The sequence below is a fragment of the Impatiens glandulifera genome, chromosome 4 (genome assembly GCF_907164915.1).
Source record: "Impatiens glandulifera chromosome 4, dImpGla2.1, whole genome shotgun sequence".
Classification (NCBI taxonomy): Eukaryota; Viridiplantae; Streptophyta; class Magnoliopsida; order Ericales; family Balsaminaceae; genus Impatiens; species Impatiens glandulifera.
In genome coordinates this window covers 13,211,697-13,233,990 of record NC_061865.1, presented here as the reverse complement: position 1 = coordinate 13,233,990, position 22,294 = coordinate 13,211,697, and the positions used below count along the sequence as shown (strand labels likewise).

At 30.7% G+C, this 22,294-nt stretch overlaps 1 protein-coding gene and 1 pseudogene across 1 annotated transcript; both read right to left on the bottom strand.

The window, feature by feature from the left end:
* Positions 1-1,235: 1,235 nt before the first annotated feature.
* LOC124934767 (5' exonuclease Apollo-like) lies at positions 1,236-4,017 on the bottom strand. The gene is made up of 4 exons (XM_047475273.1): positions 3,797-4,017; positions 3,610-3,715; positions 3,199-3,410; positions 1,236-2,366 (listed from the first exon to the last, which is right to left on the bottom strand). The coding sequence occupies exons 1-4, from the start codon at positions 3,983-3,985 to the stop codon at positions 1,236-1,238; spliced, it is 1,638 nt and encodes a 545-aa protein (XP_047331229.1). The 5' UTR covers positions 3,986-4,017.
* A 1,588-nt stretch (positions 4,018-5,605) lies between these two features.
* LOC124934766 lies at positions 5,606-20,570 on the bottom strand (annotated as a pseudogene).
* Positions 20,571-22,294: the final 1,724 nt, after the last annotated feature.

Sequence of the window (22,294 nt, the reverse complement as noted above, 5' to 3'; positions counted from 1 at the left end):
TCAACAAGGTAAAAAATTTAGATTTACTAAGAAGAAAAGAGGAATTGACTAACCGGGTATCAACACTGTAGTCCGAGATTATGATGGTTAACGTTTCGATGGTTCCTCTGTCGTATCTACGATGGTTGTCGTTTCAATGGATCGTCGCCGTCTCTGTCAGTGATTTTCTTCTTTGGCTCTTTTCAAAATTTCTCAATATAGTAGTTCCGGATTAACCCTAATCAAGGGTTCTTATAATAATTTCATGATAGGTGGAGCATTGGATGTGGGGCCCACTTCGACGCTCCACCTATACCAACAACCTTATAGATCTTTTAACCACTAAAAATCACCCAAAACAAAGCAAGTTTTAAAATTTAGATGAGTCATTTCCACATATCACAAAGGAAGTGGATTCACGGGTTTACTCAATGAGATTTGGATGAACTAAACTAAACAAATCTTAAAACTTGTCATGTGGCAATTCATAGAAATTGAAAATATAATTCAAAATGGAAAAGTCGAATTAATGTAGGCAAATTCAAGGATACAAAATGTGACATCTTCAACATTTAACATTTATTTTCCTAGAATATTGCCTTCGTAATCAATGTGATTAGTGCCATTAATTATTGCAGTAGGTATGATTCTACATTCTTAGGATTGCGACAATGGTAAGGATAAGTATAATTGCCCAATTATCTGATAGGCAAAGATAGTAACAAATAGATTGTAAAAGAAACAATGAAGTTGCTATTTATTCTTTGGTTCTACAAGAGCCAACTAAAAATTATTTGATTAATGATTCAAAAACAACCAAGGAGGAAATAATCTATTAAATGTAACAATTCTTCTAATTAATTTGTAAGCATGCATTTGCCCAAGAATGTATATAGCCATATTAGTAATAGAGAGTGAATTTGAGTAAAGATTGACTTAAGTTTGCTGTTTCACTACTCATGCTAGATCTAAGATATGTTTTATCTGTCACTAACATGAACAAATAATTTAGGGCATTAGAAAACATTGCATATAAATTTATATATGACCTTTTTTTTGTGCTCAAAGTAGTAACATACAATTAATATTATATGTATACATAAGAATCAATCCCACCCCAATTTCACCTCATGCCAAATAAGTCTATTACATTTTGAAACCAAACTCTAGTTATTCAGCAGCACAATGTAGAGATGAAGCTCAATTATCTATAACTAACATCATAGGATAAATTGGAAGATAAAAGCAAATGATAACTATAAACTCCTTTTTGCACGCTTACAAGTATTCATAAGCTCCACCAATGAGGGAAGAGGTTGAGGCACCGGAACATTCATTGACCTGTATAAATTTCTAAAGCTTTTACCAAAGCATTCGGTTGAAGCAACATTCATAGCTATTCCATCTTTATCTGGTGAAATTTCATCTATCTCTGCTTCCACCGGGTTTTTGCATCGCATTTCATCAACAACCAACCGTATATCAATTGATTCATCTTTGTTTCTAATTTTAGGTCTATTCTCTTCAGATAAGGTAACTTTTTTTTCAACTTGGGAAGAAACACCAATGAGGGATACCCTTGCCTCGTGCATATGAGAAACATTTTCGATTCCAATCCTTGCTCTTCCAAATAATGTGATAGGTGAACTTTTGATTTGGGGAGACAATTTAATCTGTAGCTTTTGAGGAGTAAGTTTTCTTCTTACTGTTTCTTCTGCCTTTACTTGACTAGAATCATCTAGACCAGATGTATGGCTTGAATTTTCAATTGATGCGGCTGAATTTGTAGGAACCTCAACATCTATGTCTAGAAGCTTCCATATATGACTATTATGTGCTAATTTCATGTCAAAACACCGTCTTTTGACATAATCTAACTCCATAGCTCTACAGTTAGGAGTTGTTGATACAACCCACTGTGGTGCAAGAAGTTGCAAAGCCCACTCCAGCTCTTCTCTTGAGGAATGCATAGAATAACATACATGCCAAATGTCAAATTGATCTTTTAGTGATCCATTTGACCTTTGTTTTATTTGTCTTTCAAGTTCTGAAAGCTCATCATCACACACATACCATTGAGCTGATGGACGTATTATTAAAGATTCAGGCTGAAAATTATATTTAGCCTCTGCAACCTTTGCTTTTGCCCTTTCAGGTAAATTGGGAAAAGCATTAAGCATTCGAAATCTGGATGTTGATTCCATAGTTATTATTTGAGGGCTTGTAAGCATCAGAGCGCTGAAGCTTTCCGGAGAGTTTGCCTCTTGAATAAATATTTTTGAGCCAAATGTTTTACAAACTTCCACAAGTACCTCTTCTTGACCTAGAAGGTCACATGCTAAATACACCACCTTAGCATCAGGATGATTCCATATGCATCTAATAACCTATTGCAAGCCAATAAACTAATGAAGTCAGTTTGTAAGTCAACTCATCAAGATACAATTTTCATACAGATAATTCATAGTACAAATTGGACCTACTAAACAATAAAGGAGGAATACACAGAGGCCAGCAAAAAAATAATTGTGATAAGGGTATCAGGGCTAGCTTTCTCGCACCTCGAATATTCCTGGAGGATAGTAGCAGAACAACTCCCCACCATTACCTCCTACTTTAATTTGGTATTTTTAATAAGAATCGAACATGAGACATTTTGGATAGAAAATCTCTTGGTCCAAGTTTATTGTCACTCAACTAACCAGGGTGAGTAGAGTCCAACAAAAATGAAAATGATAATATATCAAAAGCTTCAAACCAACAAGATCTTAGGAGTAAAGGCCAAAGAGCACCTATCCAGGATAGCTAAAGTAGTAAGGGTCTTGATTTAAGAGGTTGAAGCATCTTGATTTAAGGGGTAGTTGGATCTCCAAGTTTTGGGAATAATCCAAATTCTACTATTTTGCACTGAACAAGGCTGGTGACTCTGTATGGAGTGATCAAAGAGAGTAGATGTCCTTCAGAAGATGATATTCTTGTTATTCAAAAAGTGCTTCTATATGGAATACACCTTTTCTCCACTTAACTTTATGCATAGATATTATGAACTAATCCATTTTCAAATATAGTTGGGATACTTTACCCAAGAAATGGATAAAGAAATATGAAACCATATCCTATTTTTTCCATTTGGCATAGCAGGAATTTCAGGAAGATGACATGGTGGTGGGATTATATGTTAGCCTCTTCTACGCAAAAAAGAAGAAGAAGAGGCCATACCTGTTGAATAGCTGAGTGTTTGCTGGGCATCTTCATTGAAGACCTTCCGAATGTGCAATCCAGGAAAACATAATCAAGTCTACACTTAGGCTCTTTGTCTTTCCTACCTATATACTTCTCAGGCATGTTTTGCAAACATTCCGGTGTGAGTCTACAATCTCCGGTGTGGAGAATGTTACCAAAACTTCCCTCAAACAAGAACATAACTGCTCCTAAAGTTCATGATTTGCAAAGTGCGAAAAAAGATCATCTGTCAATAAAGTCTATTTACCAATTCAAATCTTATAATCAACCTACATAAAGTCTAAAATTGATGAATTAAGAAGGCATTTTTTGCTTTAGCTAATGGGTAGATCTTGTAAAATTGAAAATAGAAATTTGACTAATTCAAGACACAATAGAAGAAAATACCAGGACAATGATTTGCATCAAAAGCGGTGACACGGAAAGCTCCATCCGAGTCATCAATGATCAGCGTTTGACCAACCTCTATAGGGGCAAACAAGGAGTCATCAAGCTGCCATAAGAAGATAACCGCGAATATGAGTCCAACGAACAGAGAGATTGAAGCGAAAGAGAAAGAAAGAAAGAAAGAAACCCGTGGAGAATATTGAAGCACAAGGGTTTTGGTGAGATGGGTTGAATAAATGGGAAATGCGGAATGGGTTGCGATTCCTTGAGAATGGTCTTTGTGTGCGTGAGTCAGGAAATGATGCCTCTTCTTCTTTGAAGACGGTGTCCATGTATCTACCGAAAACGGAAGTCCTCTAGGCATTTCTATCGGCATGATCGATGAATAGATCAAACTGAGAGATTGCGAAAGAATGGAGATTTCTTGAGTGAAGTAGTGGAGGGAAAAATCTAAATAGCGAGGAAGATGGGAAATTTGACGAAATAACCCTGATAATAGACTTATTTTCAAATTTAGCATAGGCACGATAAAATTTTCAAAATTAATTTTTTGCCATGGGTAAAAGACAATTCTACCTTTAATTAAAAGTTTGGGTTATTTCTCTTTTCCTCTCTCTCCTTGTTCTCTTTCAGTTTCTCTTCGACCGACCCTTTAGTTTCCTTTCTCTCATTTCAGTTTCTCTCATTTCAGTTTTTCATTCGACGATCCAAGCGAAGCAACGAAACGAAGGAAGCCGATCGATCAACTCCCCGAGCAACGTCGGAACGCCTTCATCATTTCAGGTGAGTTATGCCCGTTTTCCATCGTTTTCTGTTGAAACAGAAGATTGGTTTAGAGTTTAGGGTTTGGTTTAAGATTTTAAATGGTGGCTGAATGGTTTAGGGTTTAATATAAATCTGTCGCAGGCGTCGCAAGCGAAAATGCATCTGTCGCAGGCGAAAATGCATCTGTCGCAGACGAATATGCATCTGTCGCCTACGAATATGCATCTATCGTCTGCGAATATGCATCTGTCGCCTGCGAAAATTGCGCATCTGTCGCCTGCGAAAATTGCGCATCTGTCGCCTGCGAAAATTGCGCATCTGTCGCCTGCGAAAATTGCGCATCTGTCGCCTACAAAAATTGCATTTGCATGTGTTGAGTTCTTGTTGTTGAGCAAAAAATGAAGTAAAATGTTATTGTTCTTTGTGTTTTGTCAAATAAAGTATCAATTTTTTTCTTTGTTGAACCCTGCTTCTGAGAAGAAGTACAGTGATACGGGGAGAAATGTCTAGCGAAGCATGGGGTTGACAGGCCGTCAATGTGAGATGTTTTGTGGAATTTGGAGTACGCTCTCTAGCTTGAGGAAACTTCATCGGCTCTGACAGAACCGAAAGACAACAGCACGGACCATATTCAATGAATTGCATTGAATCCTCCACCTATGGAGGCGTTTGATAACAGCAGCGCAAGTAGGGTGGAGGGTGCGAGTTATGGGGAGGAAGATGTGGCGACAAGTGCTATTTTCTCGCAGCTAGTAAATCCTCGTGAAAGATAAATGTTTTTGCTCGTGACAATTGGGTGCATTTATACTTAAAATTTGTTCTTTCTTTCTTATCCTTTGGTGATAATAATATGATTGAAACAATATGACATGAGTAGAACATAGTAGAAGAATTTGGATGCATCTTTTTTCTTTTGAATTTATGATTGATCTTTCTTTTGTCTTCATACTCGCTACAAAAAGAATAGAGAAACTTTTTTTAATATAATCATCATTTAATATAATCATCATTTAACATAAATTAAACTTAATATGTCTCTATTTTTTGGTAACTTACTCAAAATAATATAATATATGTTTTATTTATTTGATAATTTATTTTAACAAAAATCTCAAAATCTTAATAAAGTCCAAGACAAACACAAATTACATCCCACAACATAATTAACAAAAATAGAACAAAGTTGGCATAATCCATCATCTTCCCACGACAGAATATAAACGAGATGAAGCTACTTGACTTTCTTCTTCTTCTTGATTGACGATGAAGATGATACAACACCAATTCTGTAGGGGTCGATACTGTAAGCGTACTGCTGAATAATGGCGAAAAAACTCATCTCCAGACACACCAACACATTCTGATACGCCTCTTCAATTTGCTCCACATCAATCCAAATATGATGGGATTTTATTACCCCCATAGCAGCTAGAATCTCAAGCACAATCCCCTATTTTGTTTGTACACAATAGATTGAATGATTCACAAATATAATGATTTGGATAATATCAAACGGAAGGTTAGAATATTACCTTCCAGAAACAGAAGAAGACAATTCTCTTGATGCACAAGAATTTTGCTAGAGGGCCGTGTGGTTTCAATTCTTTATCAAACACATGGTAAAAGATCACAAGAGAATACAAGGCAAGTGAGACTGAAACGTTTAAGATAATAGTGAATGTCCAGTTGATCCAACTCAGATATATTCTCATTCTTTGAAGAACTATCATCAAGAATGAACATACATGTCGAATCACAACAAACTGCCATGTCAACTGCTTTAGAAGCTTTAACGATTGGTGATTCAACCGAACTGTATGGGGCTGCAATCAGTATAAAAAGAACCACATCTTTTAAACAGATGAAACAAAATCCTCAAAAACTACACCCAAAAAAACAAGTTTTACTCACCTGAAAGAGAGTCATTGGAAACGAGTGGTGAATTTCTCTTCCTTTTACCCCATCTGGAACTATGTTCTTTCTCAAGGATATGTTCCAAATAGCTATACATCAACGCCATAAACTTAGCAATCACCTGCATTTATAAAAACAACAGAATAATCTCCCATTGGAATTACAAAACCCTTAAAAATGTTTGGTACTATACTTACCAAAGTTTCATAGCATTCCTTGATTTATTCAAGAAAAGTAAAATAAGAACTGCTCCATGTAAAATGTAACAAACTAGTGTAGGATACAACAGCATATGAAGGAGCCATAAGAATGATAACCAATATAGCATTATGTTCTTTTGGTTCCCTCCGACATAATATATGTGTCAAGACTAATTTAGTAAAAACCAACAGTGTAACAAGTTGTTGCAATATAAGTCATTTGTGCTGGATGCATCTTTCCTTAATAACTGAGAACCTGCATTACAGATTTGAAACTTCAACCCTTAATAACTAGATTTGTTGTATTATTCACGCGGTAGATTTCAGAAAATTTCATGAGATTCTAAATCTAGAAGTTAGAAAGAAAAGTGTATGATCAAAATAACTAGAATTCTGAGTAGAATCACGCAAGCAGCGAAGGTTATGAACTTCGACAGGCGAAAAATGCATTTTTCGCAGGCGACGGATTCATTTTTCGCAGGCGACGGATGCATTTTTCGCAGGCGACGGATGCATTTTTCGCAGGCGACGGATGCATTTTTCGGCTACGACAGATGCATTTTTCGCCTGCGACGACAGATGCATATTAAACCTTAAATCATTCATTCACCCCCCAAAATGCTAAAACCCTAAACTATTATTCCATTTCAGCATTCATTCAAGGAAAACGACATAAAAATGGGCATAACTCACCTGAAATGATGAAGGCATTTCGGGGCGTTGCTTCGGAGAGTTGATCTATCGGCTTCCTTCATTTCATTGCTTCGCTTAGATCGTCGGGGGAGAAACTGAAATGGGAGAAACTGAAATGAGAGAAAGGGAAACCAAAGGTCGGTCGAGAAGAAATCGAAAGAAATGAGGAGAGAGAGGAAAAAATAGAAATAACCCAAATTTTTAATTAAGGATAGAATTGTCTTTTACCCATGGCAAAAGGTTAATTTTGAAAAATTTATTATGCCTATGCTAAATTTGGGAATAAGTTTGTTATCAGGGTTATTTCCTCAAATTTCCCAGGAAGATTGCCTCGTACGATTTGCTACTTAAATTGCCTTGAACCCATTTAAGTTAAATAATAATATTTGACCATATACAAATTACACCTTATATATATAAAAAAATGGTTAAAATAGCAAGAAAAAACTACTATAAAATTAAAATAAATTCAAAAAACTCTTTACAAAAAGTTTTAAAAGAATTTTAAATCATACAACATCTCATTTGTCATAGAGAAGATGAATACGAAAAATAGTAACTAGAGTGATAAAAATTTTAGTACTTATAAATATAATTTTAATTTATTAAATGAGATTAATAAATTTAATATATATAATCTATTTATAAATCTTAAAATTAATGTTATATTTATATAAAATATTTTTAAATAACAATTTATTTATTTATAATATGTTTATTTTATAATATCTAATGAAATATTTTTATATAATCTTATTATATTAAAAAATATTTTATTCTATATATAATTTAAAATTATTAATTTTATTATAAAATTTCAAAATAATTTTTTATCTCCAAATATATTATTCTATATCATTTTTAATTTTGTGGTTTAATATCGTATTTATTTAGTAAATATTTTAGTAGTCATTTTAAATTAAATAGATTAGAAATGAAATTATATAAATAAATGTTTTTAAAATAAAATAATTATTTGAATTGATCATTGATTTTAAAAACTATTTATATAAATTAAAATTATTAATTTTATTAAAAACACAATTATTATCCAATCACAATTTAAGTTTTTTTTATTAATTATTATTTTAAAATAAAATCATTAAATTAAAATATTAATTATATATATATATATATATATATATATATATATATATATATATATATATATATATATATATATATATATATATATATATATATATATATATAAATACATTTAAAAAAAAAACTAGTAGAATAGTGGTTGCGACTAACTTGCAAGTGATTATTTCTTTTAAATCTTTAGGCAAATTTAGTAGAGAAATATGGTATTTATATATATCTAATGACGCTTAATTTAAAATGTTGGAGGTGTGCGCTCTCTCAAAAATAATTCACATCATTATCATAGTATTTTCTCTTTCTTATATATATATATATATATATATATATATTTCTCTCTCTTCATTTATCTTTATTGATTAATTGTTTTTCTATCCCTTACCATATATATTCACACTAATAATATATAAAATATATATTTTTTAATCAATTCTATTAACCAAGTTTCATAATTAATTATTCTATGTCGGTTACTCTTTTATATATATATTAATATTTTTTATTAATTATTTTAAAAATAAACCTAATGATTTCTCTTCTAAAATATTATATATATTAATCATGCTCTCTCCAAAATGATTCACATCATCATCATAGGTATTTTCTCTTTCTTAGATATATCTATTTCTCTCTCTTCTTTGTTCTTAGCAGGAAATCAGAAATTGTCTCCCCTTAGGTCTTTATTTGTTATAGAGAGTGGTTGATTATACATATTTTGAAAGGTGTTTATTTGTTATTGATGCAATGAATATTTTTTTCTTGAGTTTTTGTTGACGTAATGTTGTCATTTTCATAGGAAGAACGAGACTTTCAGTTATTGCAAAGAAGATTTATATTTGTGTAATGTGGTATGAACTCTTGAGCTCAAGTCTAAACTTCTTATCATATATTTTTATTAGTTCTTGAAATATAACTTTTATTCTTTATTATGTTTCGTCTCTCCTTAAGTCTTACTTTATATATAATAATTCCCGATTTGTTTGGTTAGTTTCAAGTACTTTTAGTCATCACTTTAATAAGTTGATTTTTAATATTTCAATTGATGTTTTGATGGAGATGATGGATTCATTGGATTCAAGGCGATAATGGTGCTATCATGGTTATGCAAAGTTGTTTTGGTGATAATCGTGTTATCATGCCTGGAGGTGTGAGCATTGGTAAGTTATAAATTTAGATCATTTTATCATAAAATTCGTTTGTAAAAAGATTTTTTAATTTTTCTATTATATTAATTCCTGATTTTGTTTGGTTTATTTCAGGTACTTTCAGCCATTGTAGATCATTATACTTCTGGATGCAAGCTATTGTACTTCTAAATATTTGTTTACTTAAAAATACTTTAATTTTGAAATAATTGTGTTTATCTCTAGATTTGTATCTTCACATGTATACACTAACTTGGAATAATTGAAGATCAAGTATTTTGTTTAATACTCTTAATTTTAATGAATTTAATTTTATTGTGCAACTTCTATTTTTATGGTATATTTTAATTTTTGATACTCCTATTTTTATAAAAATAAATGTTAAGAAAAATAAACTCAATAAATATAACCTACCATCTATATATATTAATATTTTTTATTAAATTTTTCATCAAAATAATTTGAATATTTATAAATAAATTCAAATAAAATAAACCCTTCTCATCTAAAAAGTCATATATAATTATTGAGATTTACATTAAATATTAATATTAATTATGAAAACTATTTAGGAGATTTAAATTGTAAAAAAATATACTTACATTGAAAACCTCTCATCCATAAAATAAATCATTCAGTTTTATTCTAATTTATAACTAATTAATAGAAATAAAATTAACGAATAATAAATATTATTACAACCTTCAATTCATATATATTAATAATTTATCCAAATAATTAACATCAAATAAAACAAACCCTTTAAGTTCTATTTTGAGATTTGCATTAAATATTAATATTAATTATGAAAACTGTTTAGGAGATTTAAATTGTAAAAAAATATACTTACATTAAAAACCTCCCATCCATAAAATAAATCATTCTAATTTATGACTAATTAATAGAAATAAAATTAACGGATAATAAATATTATTACAACCTTTAATTCATATATATTAATAATTTGTCCAAATAATTAACATCAAATAAAACAAACCCTTTAAGTTCTATTTTGAGATTTGCATTAAATATTAATATTAATTATAAAAACTATTTAGGAGATTTAAATTATAAAAAAATATAATCACATTGAATATGTTCACTAACGATAATAAATATTATTATAACCTCCCATCCATAAAATAAATCATTCAGTTTCATTATAATTTATAATTAATTAATGGAAATAAAATTAACGTATATTAAATATTATTACAACCTTAAATTCGTATATATTAATAATTTATCCAAATAATTAACATCAAATAAAACAAATTAATACAACAAAAAAATGAGTTTCATCTTACAAAATTTTAGACAAATTGTTAGGTGGTATAAGTAATTCATAAATAATGAACTTTTTTTTTTTTTATTATTATTAACTTTATTATTATTATTTTTTTGACATATTTTAACTTTAATGTTATATTGCTGGTTGTTCATTATCTACATTATTTTGGTATTTATATATCTATTTGTCTTTACATTTGATAATAAACTTATTTATTTTTCTTGTCACTATTCTATATTTTGGTGATTTGAAATTGAAATAATAAGATGTTTATTGAGAATGTTACCAAACTCTTAGCCTTTTGATATTATACTTTTTATTTTCTATTACTTTTTCATCTATTCCATTTAAAATAAATTATCTGCAAGAACATAAAAAGAGAAATTTCGAACAACAATTTTATTGTTTGAATGTGTAGATCCACTAAATCCTTATCGGATGATGATTTCAATCGTATTTATTGATCTTTGTAATTTAATTTGGATAAGTTTTGATTGAATCGACACTACGAATAAGAGTTTTGTTTGATAATGATTTCAATCGTATTTATTGATCTTTGTAATTTAATTTGGATAAGTTTTGATTGAATCGACACTATGAATAAGAGTTTTGTTTGATATTTATAGTCTCGAATTTTAAGAAATTAGAACTTATGATTCCTTGTGTTGTGTTCAATTACGATCCTTATAACCTTAAAAAAATGTAGTAAAAAATATTGTCCAATTATCGATATTCATTCTACTTATTATTTCATCGTATATTTTTTTTTATGTTTACAACTTAGACTAACTATTATAATATCTATTTATATTAAAATCTCAAAAAATAACACAAAGGAATCCATTTGAATGGTGGATTTAAGTAGCAACTACAAGCATTGAGTGGTTGTTCGCCGAATGAAGATTTATTAAGACGAAAAAAACATATAATTTAATTTTTCTTTTATGATTTTTAATTTTTTTTTCATGTTTTTTTAGTTAATATATGTGTTAATTTACATTGTACTTTTTGCTAGTTTTAAATAATAGTTTTACAAGTATTGGATGAGTTTGGAAATTTGATGAAATATCCCTCAAGGTTATTCCAAAATACAATAGGGAATTAACTTTTGTAAAATTAACCTTTTGTCAAACTTTTACCTTTATATTCTCAAATAAAAATTTCATTCCTTCTCTTCTTCTCTTTTCCTCTCATCTTTCTCTCTCCTTCTCCCTCAGCAATGACAAGTTCCCATCCGATGACACATATATCCCAAGAAGAAGCAACGCTTTCTTCTATCTCCCTCTCGACGTCTAATATTCCCCGACGACTCTATAGCATCTACACTAGATCTTCAACAAACACCGACGAGTGTACTATCCCGCTAGATCTCCAATAAATGTTGAATCAATGGGTAAGTTAGATATTGCTTTATTTTAGCTGAAACACTTGTTATTAATCAATTGGGATCTTTTAAATAATAGTTTTACAAGTATTGAATGTGTTTGGAAATTTGATGAAATATCCCTCATGGTTATTCCAAAATACAATAGGGAATTAACTTTTGTAAAATTAACCTTTTGTCAAACTTTTACCTTTATATTCTCAAATAAAAATTTCATTCCTTCTCTTCTTCTCTTTTCCTCTCATCTTTCTCTCTCCTTCTCCCTCAGCAATGACAAGTTCTCATCCGATGGCACATATATCCCAAGCAGAAGCAGCGCCTTCTTCTATCTCCCTCTTGACGTCTAATATCCCCCGACGACTCTGTAGCATCTACGCTAGATCTTCAACAAACACCGACGAGTGTACTATCCTGCTAGATCTCCAATAAATGTTGAATCAATGGGTAAGTTAGATATTGCTTTATTTTGGCTGAAACACTTGTTATTAATCAATTGGGATCGCAAAATGCATCTTGCGCCCGCGCAAATTGCATTTGCATGTGTTGGGTTCTTGTTGTTGAGCAAAAAATGAGGTAAAATGTTATTGTCCTTTGTGTTTTATAAGATAAAGTATCATTTATTTCTTCTTTGTTTGGACAGACAGACTAAATAATAACGAGTTTGAATGATGATGGACGAATCCATGAATGGTGGTAACAACAACAACAACCCTAATAATAGTCTTTCCTCAAAACAACGATTATGTTGGACACACGAGCTTCAAGAACGTTTTGTTGAAGATGTTGCTCAATTGGGAAAACCGCTTTATCATCCTCAGCAAATGCATTCAGTCTTTCTTGCTAGCGAGTAGTTTAAAAACCATTCTTCCTCTTCTAGGAATGCTCATCAGTTGGAGAATGATTCAAGCAACAATATTTAAGATTTATGTATTAATTATTATGTGGTCTCCTCCTTTCCCTCCTCTTATAATTTCCTTTTAGTTTGTAGATAGTTATCAGGTTTAAGAACTGCCACACTTGGCATTCTGCCCTCTTATTTATAAAATTGCATTCTTCTGTCTTTAAATTAAAATAAGATTAATATCCCATTTTTGATAAATTTGTACTTCAACAAAATATGTTTAAGTAAAATAAATAAATGCATCCACACTCTATAATACACGTGTCTCGGGTACCCCGAATAATTGCCAAATTTCACATAACATGTTATGAAAATGTCTAAGACAATTAAACATCAAATATAAGTTCACAATAAATATAAATATTCACACATTCAGGAACCAGAGCATTAAGAAAGGTGGTTTAAGAGCAACAATAAGTAGTTGTTAGTCTATATGTTGCTCCCTGCTGGCCTGTCCACATGAACCATCCCTGAAGGGTTTGGTTAAGACAGAGCATATTGGCTGAAGCTTTATATTTCCCTAGAGAAGCATCACCTAGGGTCGAAGTTGCAGCCTTTAGAGAAGATTCAATATGTCCAGACACATGACAAGAAACCAATAACATAAAATTTTCTTCTTTAGCATTTAAATCAATGTCATAAAAGGCATCTATTGTTTATGTTTTCATTCCATAAAAGGAATAAAATCTTTCCCTTGTCCATTCAAAATTTAAAGGCTTGATGAAATTTTTAGCTTCTCTTTCACCTTTAAAAGAAATGAACTATATAATTCACAACATAAGGTTTCTCCCTTTGCCAAAACACATTTCTGTAAGCCAATTGAAAACCTATGGATAGAGAACAATGTCACAGGTTTATACTAACTAAAACAAAGAGCAACAAAGTGCGCAAACGGCAGTTTGCACCGATTCAAAGTGCGCAAGATGCAATTTGCGCAGGCGTAAATGCAATTTGCACAAACTCACTATTATTTAGTCTGTCTGTCCAAATAAAGAAGAAAAATGATACTTTATATTACAAAACACAAAGGGCAATAACATTTTACCTCATTTTTTACTCAACAACAAGAACCCAACACATGCAAATGCAATTTTCGCAGGCGCAAATTGCATTTGCGCAAGCGCAAGATGTATTTTGCAATCTCAATTGATTAATAACAAGTGTTTCAGCTAAAATAAAGCAATATATAACTTACCCATTAATTCGGCGTTTATTGGAGATCTAGCGGGATGGTACAGTCGTCGGTGTTTGTTTAAGATCTAGCGTAAATGCTACATAGTCGTCGGGAGGATATCAGACGTCGGGAGGGGAGGTAGAAGAAGACATTGCTTTACTTGGGATAGACGTGTCGTCGGAAGGGAACTCACCATTGTTGAGGGAGAAGAAGAGAGAAAGAAGATAGTAGAAGAGAAGAGAAGAAGAGAAAGATGAGAAGGTAATAATTTTTTATTTGAGAGTATATAAAATTAATTTCCCCCTGTTATTTTTGGGATATTTTATCAAATTCCCCAATGAGTTATCTTCGTTTGAATTTTCTACGAAAGGATGGAGTAGATGATTATTTCACTCGACTTCATTTAAAATTAGTTTCATCGTCATACATAAAATAATATATTCAAAATTAGTAAATATGACTAAGAAAGGAAAAATTTAATAGTTAGGGATTTTTTTTTACTTTCAAAAGAAATTCGATTTAAAAAATTCTAATGAATTGGTAATGTAAAACTGTATAGAAATATAACTCGAAGTTATCTTATGTCAAAGTCGTGGTTAATCTCCATAGACTCCTTTTTTATAAGAAAATAATGGAAATTTAAATTATCGAAATTTTATAAATTAAATGGCACTAAGATATTTTAAAAAGTAATGACATGGCACGGCAGACCCAGTCCAATGAAAATTTAAATTTTGTGCCCCTAAAATAGTAAATAATTTTTATTTTTAAATTTTAATAATATAAATGAGATATAAATGGTTAATATATTATAATATGGAAAGTAAGATTAAAAAGGAAATAAAAATGTTATATATATATATATATTTAATATGAAAGGAGAAAAAAGGAAAAAATAAGATTATATAATTAATAATACTATTAAATACTAAAAAATGGGGGCCCTATAAAGGTGGGGGCCTATGCATCTACATAAGTTGTCTTACCTCAGGGCCGATCTTGAAGGAGACGAGTGTTGTTGGGTAATGATTGAAACTAGAATAACTATGTTTGATGAAAATTCTTACTAATAAGTTGCATCTAAAACATAATTTATATTTTCATCATATGCCTGGTAAGTATTTACAAGAGAATTTATCAACATTTAAAAAATTATTGTTGATTTGGAGATCTTAGAGGTCAAGTATGACGATGAAGATTTAGTTTTGATTATGTTGTTTTTTTTGCCTCCATCGTATATCATGTTTTGTGATTTTACTATTTAGTCGTGATATTCTCACAACCAATGATGTTATGATGCATTATTGTCTAAGGAGAAAATGAAACATCTTGTTGGTTATTCTTATAGTATAGTAGAGGGTATTATTGTTGGAGGGAGAACACAAGAAAGTGGTTCAAAAAGTGAATAGAGAGATAAATCAAAGTCAAGAAAACCTTATAAGACTTGCAATTACTACAAAAGGAGGCCATATAAAATATGAGTGTTGAAAGCTACAAAATAAAGTTAAGAAAGAGGATGACATTTTGACTAAAAATTAGATAGAAAATTGCGGCAAAACCAATATTGTGTTTGCCGAAGACAATGAACTTCTCATGGCTTCTATTTGCGATCCAATGTTGCAAGATGATTGGATACTCGATTCTGGTTGTACTTATCATATGTGTCCCAATCGGGACAAGTTATCAACATATGCTACCGTTTCCAAAGATATTGTATTGATAAGAAATAATTAATCATGTAAGGTCATGGGTATGTGAACAATAAAAATCAATATGTTTGATGGAGTTGTTCGAACACTTGATGATGTGAGACATGCTTCTAATTTGAAGATAAATCTTATTTCTATTAGTACCCTCAATTTAAAAGGGTACAAGTACATTATATAATGTGGAGTTATGAAGGTTAGTAGATGTGTATTTATTGTGATGAAAGGTAAAGAAAACATGACATGATATATGTTCTTAAAGACTCCACAGTTGTAGACGACATTGTTGTTGCTACCTCCTCGTTATCTGATGATGATGTCACAAAGTTGTGGCATATGCAACTTGATCATATGAGTGAGAATGACATGAACGAGTTGAGAAAGAGAAGACTTCTTGATGGGTAGAGTATTAGTAAATTGAAGTTTTATGATCATTGCATTCTTGATAAACATAAAAGAGTTGGGTTTATAAAGAAATCCACAACACTGAAGACCACTTAATCATATTCACTCTAACTTATGGGGACATCTAAAGTACCTTCTATGGGAGGTGTTTATTATATGCTGACGATTATCGATGAGTTCTCTAAAAAAAATTGGGTTTTCTTCTTTAAGTAAAAGAGTGTTGTGTTCTCTAAATTTTAGGAGTGAAAGACTATGATTGAGAAATAGACATGAAAACCAATAAAATAGTTGCGTATTGATAATGGTTTGGAGTTATATTCTGAAGAGTTTAATACTCTATGCATGACTAAAAAAATAATGAGGCACCACAAAGTGTCTAAAAATTCATAATATAATGTTGTGGTAGAGAAGATGAATAAGACTTTAATGGATAAGGTGCATTGTATGCTCCTTAATGCTAATATATCAAAGTCGTTATGGGAAGAAGATGCAGTTTTATCATATTTCCTCATCAACCATTCACTGTCGACTATGATTAATAAATAGACTCTGCAAGAAGTATGTTATAGTATTCCTTCTAGTTATCCTCATTTAAGACTTCTTGGTTGTTCTACGTATGCTCATTTTGATGAAGAAAAAATTGGAGGCTCGATCTATGAAGTGTATTTTTATCGGCTACAAGTCCGGTGTAAATGGGTATAAGTTATGGTGTCCCGAAACCAAAAAGTTTATATTTAATCAAAATGTTATATTTGATGAGACACTTATGTTACATATTACACCTCTTATATCTTCTTGTGCTCATATTGAGCAAAAATTTAACACTTTTCGAGATAAATTCAGCAAGTAGGTGGAGTTTGAGAGCATATCAGAATCTGAATCTACAACACTTTCGTCAACTACACCAGAGTTGTCAAATACTTCACCATTTGAACCACACTATCATATTACTACATATAAGCCTATATCTGAAATTAAACCTCCTCAAAGACTCGATGAAGAAAATTATAGTCAAATTTCGGAGATTGATTTTACTAACGTATTTTCTCCAGTTGTGAAACATTTTTTAATCCAAGCATTAGTTGTCATCGTGCGATGCATATTTTGGAGCTTGAGCATCTAAATGTGAAGACCGTGTTTCTACATGGAGTTTTAAATGAAAACATTTATATGCAACAACATAAAGGATTTACAGTCTTAAGAGAAGATGACTGTATTTGTTATTTGGATAAATTCATATATGGTTTAAAAAATTTCCAAGGTAGTGGTTAAAAGTTTCGACTCTTTTATGACCACTTATGACTTCAAAAGAAGTGATTTTGATAGTTTCATCTACTTTAAAGTCCTTTATCTATTCAACCTTTTTTTATGTTAGTCTGATGAGTTTTCCATTAACAACTCACTTTAAACTCTCTATAACTATGTCACCTTAGTCATATGAGGATATCGAATATTTGTTACAAGTTCTAGAATTCATTGCAATTGGTTCACTTATGTATGCAATGGTTTGTACTCGATTGGATTTGACATATTTAGTAAATGTAGTTAGCATATATATGATAAATTCAGGTAAAGAGTATTGAAGAGTAGTTTGGTGGATCTTACATTATTTAAGAAGTTCAACGGACGTTCACCTACAATTTGGTAAGACTAGAGATGGAGTTATCGGTTATGTCGACTCTAATTATGATGGCGATATTGACAAAAGAAGATTGCGTACAAGTTTTGTTTTCTGTATTGGCGATTTTGCGATTAGTTGGAAAGCTATTCTATAGAGTGCAGTCGCGTTGTCTACTATCAAGGTAAATACATGACCATTACAGAAGCTTGTAAAACTGGTATTTGACTGAAAGGTATATTCAAAGGATTCAAGAAGGATTTACAAAATACGACAATCATTTGTGATAGTCAAAATGATATTTTTCTAACAAATCACATTGATATACGATATCATTTTGTAAATTATGTTATTGCCCATATTAATATTGATGTGAACATTATTAATATTGTTAATAATCCTGATTATATGTTGATGAAGACGTCCCCATTACTAAGTTTGAGCATTGCTCAAACTTAGTTGGTCTGGTTGTTGATTAAGCCCACCATGGCTTTTGGAAGAGGTGGAGACTATTATGGTTGTCTATATTTTGAAGATCAAATTTTCTTTTGACATACTGGATCTGTGTGAATGCGGAGATTGTTAGATTATGGTGACCCGTATGGATTTTGACCGGGGTCTGGGTCTAGACTCGCAGTGCAATAAAATAAAATAAAATCATAACTCTTTGATATTGAGCCTAGTTATGTGACCTATAAATATATGGTCTTAGATTTCCTCTTCTAGTCTAATGACAATAAAAGGTGGATATCCCCATCCTCTTTAGGGTCCTAGGTTTGAACCCGTCAGGCAACAAGTTTTACGCTTAGTTAAATGGTTAAGTCTCTATGTGCTTAACCTGTGTGGATTAGTCGCACTCTAAAGGAGAAGCGGAAATCAGCGTTCTCAAAAAAATTTGGTCTTAATTAGAGTTTTATTAACACACCCAATATTTGTTATTATTCTTCCCTCTTTAAGTTGTAATTTTCTATTTTAACATAGTGAAAAATTTATTCCTTTGCCCGTGGTTTTTCCATCTTGTGTTTCCAAGTAAATTTAGTGTTATTTACATTTTTTTTCTTAATTAACTTAATTATTCTCAGATCCATATCATTTTCTTCAATAAATATTTTAAATTAATTTATAAAAAATAACATTTCATCCCTTAAAGTGATAATAATATTTATATGATATGTTATATATATATATATATATATATATATATATATATATATATATATATATATATATAAAAGAAATTAATACAAAATTTTAAAATTATTTAAATACAATATCATACGATTTATCAAATTTAATTTGTATTTATTTTAAATTATAAAATTTTATTATCTTAGTTGGTTAAAGTATTATAGTTATATATTTAAAACTTGTATATATCATTTTTTAATAAGCGGGTCAACTCCTAAATTAACAATCCAACTCATTTTACTCTAACAAAATGAGTTGTGCGTTGTAATAGAAGGACTTAATTATTTGAAATAACTGTATTTTTATATATATAAATACTTATTTCAGCTTTTTATAAAAAAAAAAAAATCAACTAACCGTATCTAATTTAAGCATATCAATCAATATTATATTATTGCTATTAAAAAAAATAATGAATTGGTATTCTAAAATATTAATATATTGAAACTTAAATAAATAAAAAAAACTTTTATTTTTCAAAAAGAATCAATTAATAAAAACTAAAATTTAAAAAGTAAAATAAAAAAAGGTTTTCTGTTTAAGAATATATAAAACATAAACTAAAATAAAAAGCATTAAAGACTAAAATAAAATACAATTAAGTCCAAAACTTTTATTTTAAATTATCAAATAAAAAATATAGCATAATTAAACATGACAATTAAATTAAAAATATTTATATCAGGTCATGACTTACATATATTTAATCAATATTTAACTATGTTTATTTTTAATATCTAATGATATTATTGAGGAGACTATAATTATTACTCATATTTTCTAGTCATGGATTTGAATAATAATAATAATAATAATAATAATAAACAAAATATTTATTATTATATTTTATAGGTACATTTTTAATGGCACAATAACAAATTTTAAATTTTAAATATATTGCATTGTTCTGAAAACTGTTTTTTTTTTTTTTTGTCATTAATCCGGTTTTTCGGGTGAATTTTGGTCCGACCGATCCAACCAATTGAACTACTAGTTGAACTTAAGGATGACAATTTGAAACTGCCCCGCGAAACTCTCACTGATTGAACCCTCAGGGAAATTTTTATTTCTGAGATAATTATTCAATGTACCCATATACTGCTCAATAGGATACATCCATCGATAGTGTAAGGGTCCTTCAAGAAAAGCCTCGAACGCCAGATGTACGAGTAAATGAACCATTATGTCGAAAAAAGATGGCGGAAATATTTTTTCAAGATTGCATAGAGTTATAACAATATCAAGTTGAAGTTGGTCCAAGTCATGTGTATTCAATGACTTACAACATAATAACCGGAAAAACTTCGATAGATTCACCACTGCATCGAAGACATCTTCCGAAAGTAAGCCACGTGTTGCTAGAGGAAGAAGATATTCTAATATGATATGAAAATCGTGATTCTTTAAACCCCGAATCTTCTTTTCATCCAAGTAAACACTTCCCCCAATGTTAGAAAAGAATCCTTCCGGCATCTTTAATTTTTTCAAAAATTCACATAATTTTTTCTTTTGACTAAGAGAAAATGCGTACGGGGCAGCGGGACATTGGAGAACTCCATCGACCTCAACAGGATGTAACGAGTGTTTTATTCCCATCAATTTTAAATATTTCCGAGCCTTCAATCCATCTTTCGTCTTATCTTTCACATCCATCATTATTCCGACAATTCTATCGCAAATATTTTTATCAATATACATGACATCTAGATTATGTCTCAATAATAGATTTTACTAGTATGGTAGAGTAAATAATATAGATAATTTGTTCCAATTATCTCTCTTCGCACATCATGACGGATTTTCGATATTTTTGAACTTAAAACAATGTCTTTTAAACTCTAAGCTTGCATTTAGGTTTCCGTACCTGATAATAGTGAAGGGGCCATTCGATATTTTATATTACCGTCAAAGGCTTCACGTTCCTTCCGGAATCTGTGGTTAGGGGGGAGGAAACACCTATGACACATATAACACTCTTTCTGATAATTAGTCAATCTCATTGAAGTAGTACCAATATTACAACACGGACACGCAAATTTTCCCTTAGTACTCCAACTGGATAGATTTACATATGCAGGGAAGTCGTTAATAGTCCATAACAATGCAACATGCATGTTAAAATACTCTGAAGTGGATGCATCAAAAGTTCGAGCACCTGTATGCCATAAGACCTGCAATTCCTCGATTAACGGTTGTAGAAAAATATCAATCGCATCACCAGGACTCTTAGAACTGAGAATCATATGGATAACATAAAATTACTTGAGTCTATGCATATCATCGGTGGTACATTGTAAGGTATTAGAACAACCGGCCAAATGCTGTACGATTGTTTTCCATTAATAAATGGCTGAAATCCATCACTAGCTAAGCAAAGTCTTACGTTTTGGGGCTCCGAAGAGAAATTGCTGTAGTGTTCATCAAACGACTTCCAGGTCATAGAATCTGCAAGATGCCTCAAGAATTCATCGTCTACTCAACTATCTCATTAGTGGAGCCGTTTTTAAAGACATGTATAACCTTTGTAGCCTTGGTGTCAATGGAAAATAATGTAGCACCTTAGCTGGAATATATTTTCCATTATGTTTTTTTCGAACTGTACTACTTGACTTATCAATCTTCCATCTCGAGGTGGCACACACCTTACAACGTTGTAGATCATTATCCTGCTTACGGTAAATCATACAATTATTATTACAGACGTCGATCTTTTCATATGTAAGACCGATATCTGTAATAAATTTTTTACACTCATAATAAGAATTAGGTAAATGAGAATTTACTGGTAAGATCTCATCTTTGATCAAATTTAGCAATAGGTCGAATGATGTATTTGTCCATTGACCAACATTCTTAATATGAAGCAACTTCAATAATGTGGAAGCCTTTGAAATTCGAGAACCTTCATACAAAGGCTGCTTTGAATCATCCAACAATTTATAGAATGTTTTATTATCGTCAACCGGATCTTCAGAACTAGAGTGTTGAATGTTGGGATACAAATCATTGAGAATATCTTCCATATACTGGTCATCAACATCATTATCAATATCATCATTCATCAACTGTATTATCTTCTTCTATGATATTCTCGTTAACATCGTCTTTGTTATTTGATTCGTCATCAACATCATCAACGCCATCATCAACAATATCAGTTGTGGAGCTTCTTTCATTGTGAAAACACCAAAAATCGT

Bases quoted from the DNA above. Each gene is read 5' to 3' on its own strand.
- LOC124934767 (XM_047475273.1), bottom strand. From the start codon at position 3,985: ATGCCGATAGAAATGCCTAGAGGACTTCCGTTTTCGGTAGATACATGG. The intron at 3,716-3,796 runs GTTTCTTTCTTT...TTCTTATGGCAG, and splicing joins TGCTTCAATATTCTCCACGG to CTTGATGACTCCTTGTTTGC. The intron at 2,367-3,198 runs GTATGGCCTCTT...GGCTTGCAATAG, and splicing joins AACACTCAGCTATTCAACAG to GTTATTAGATGCATATGGAA.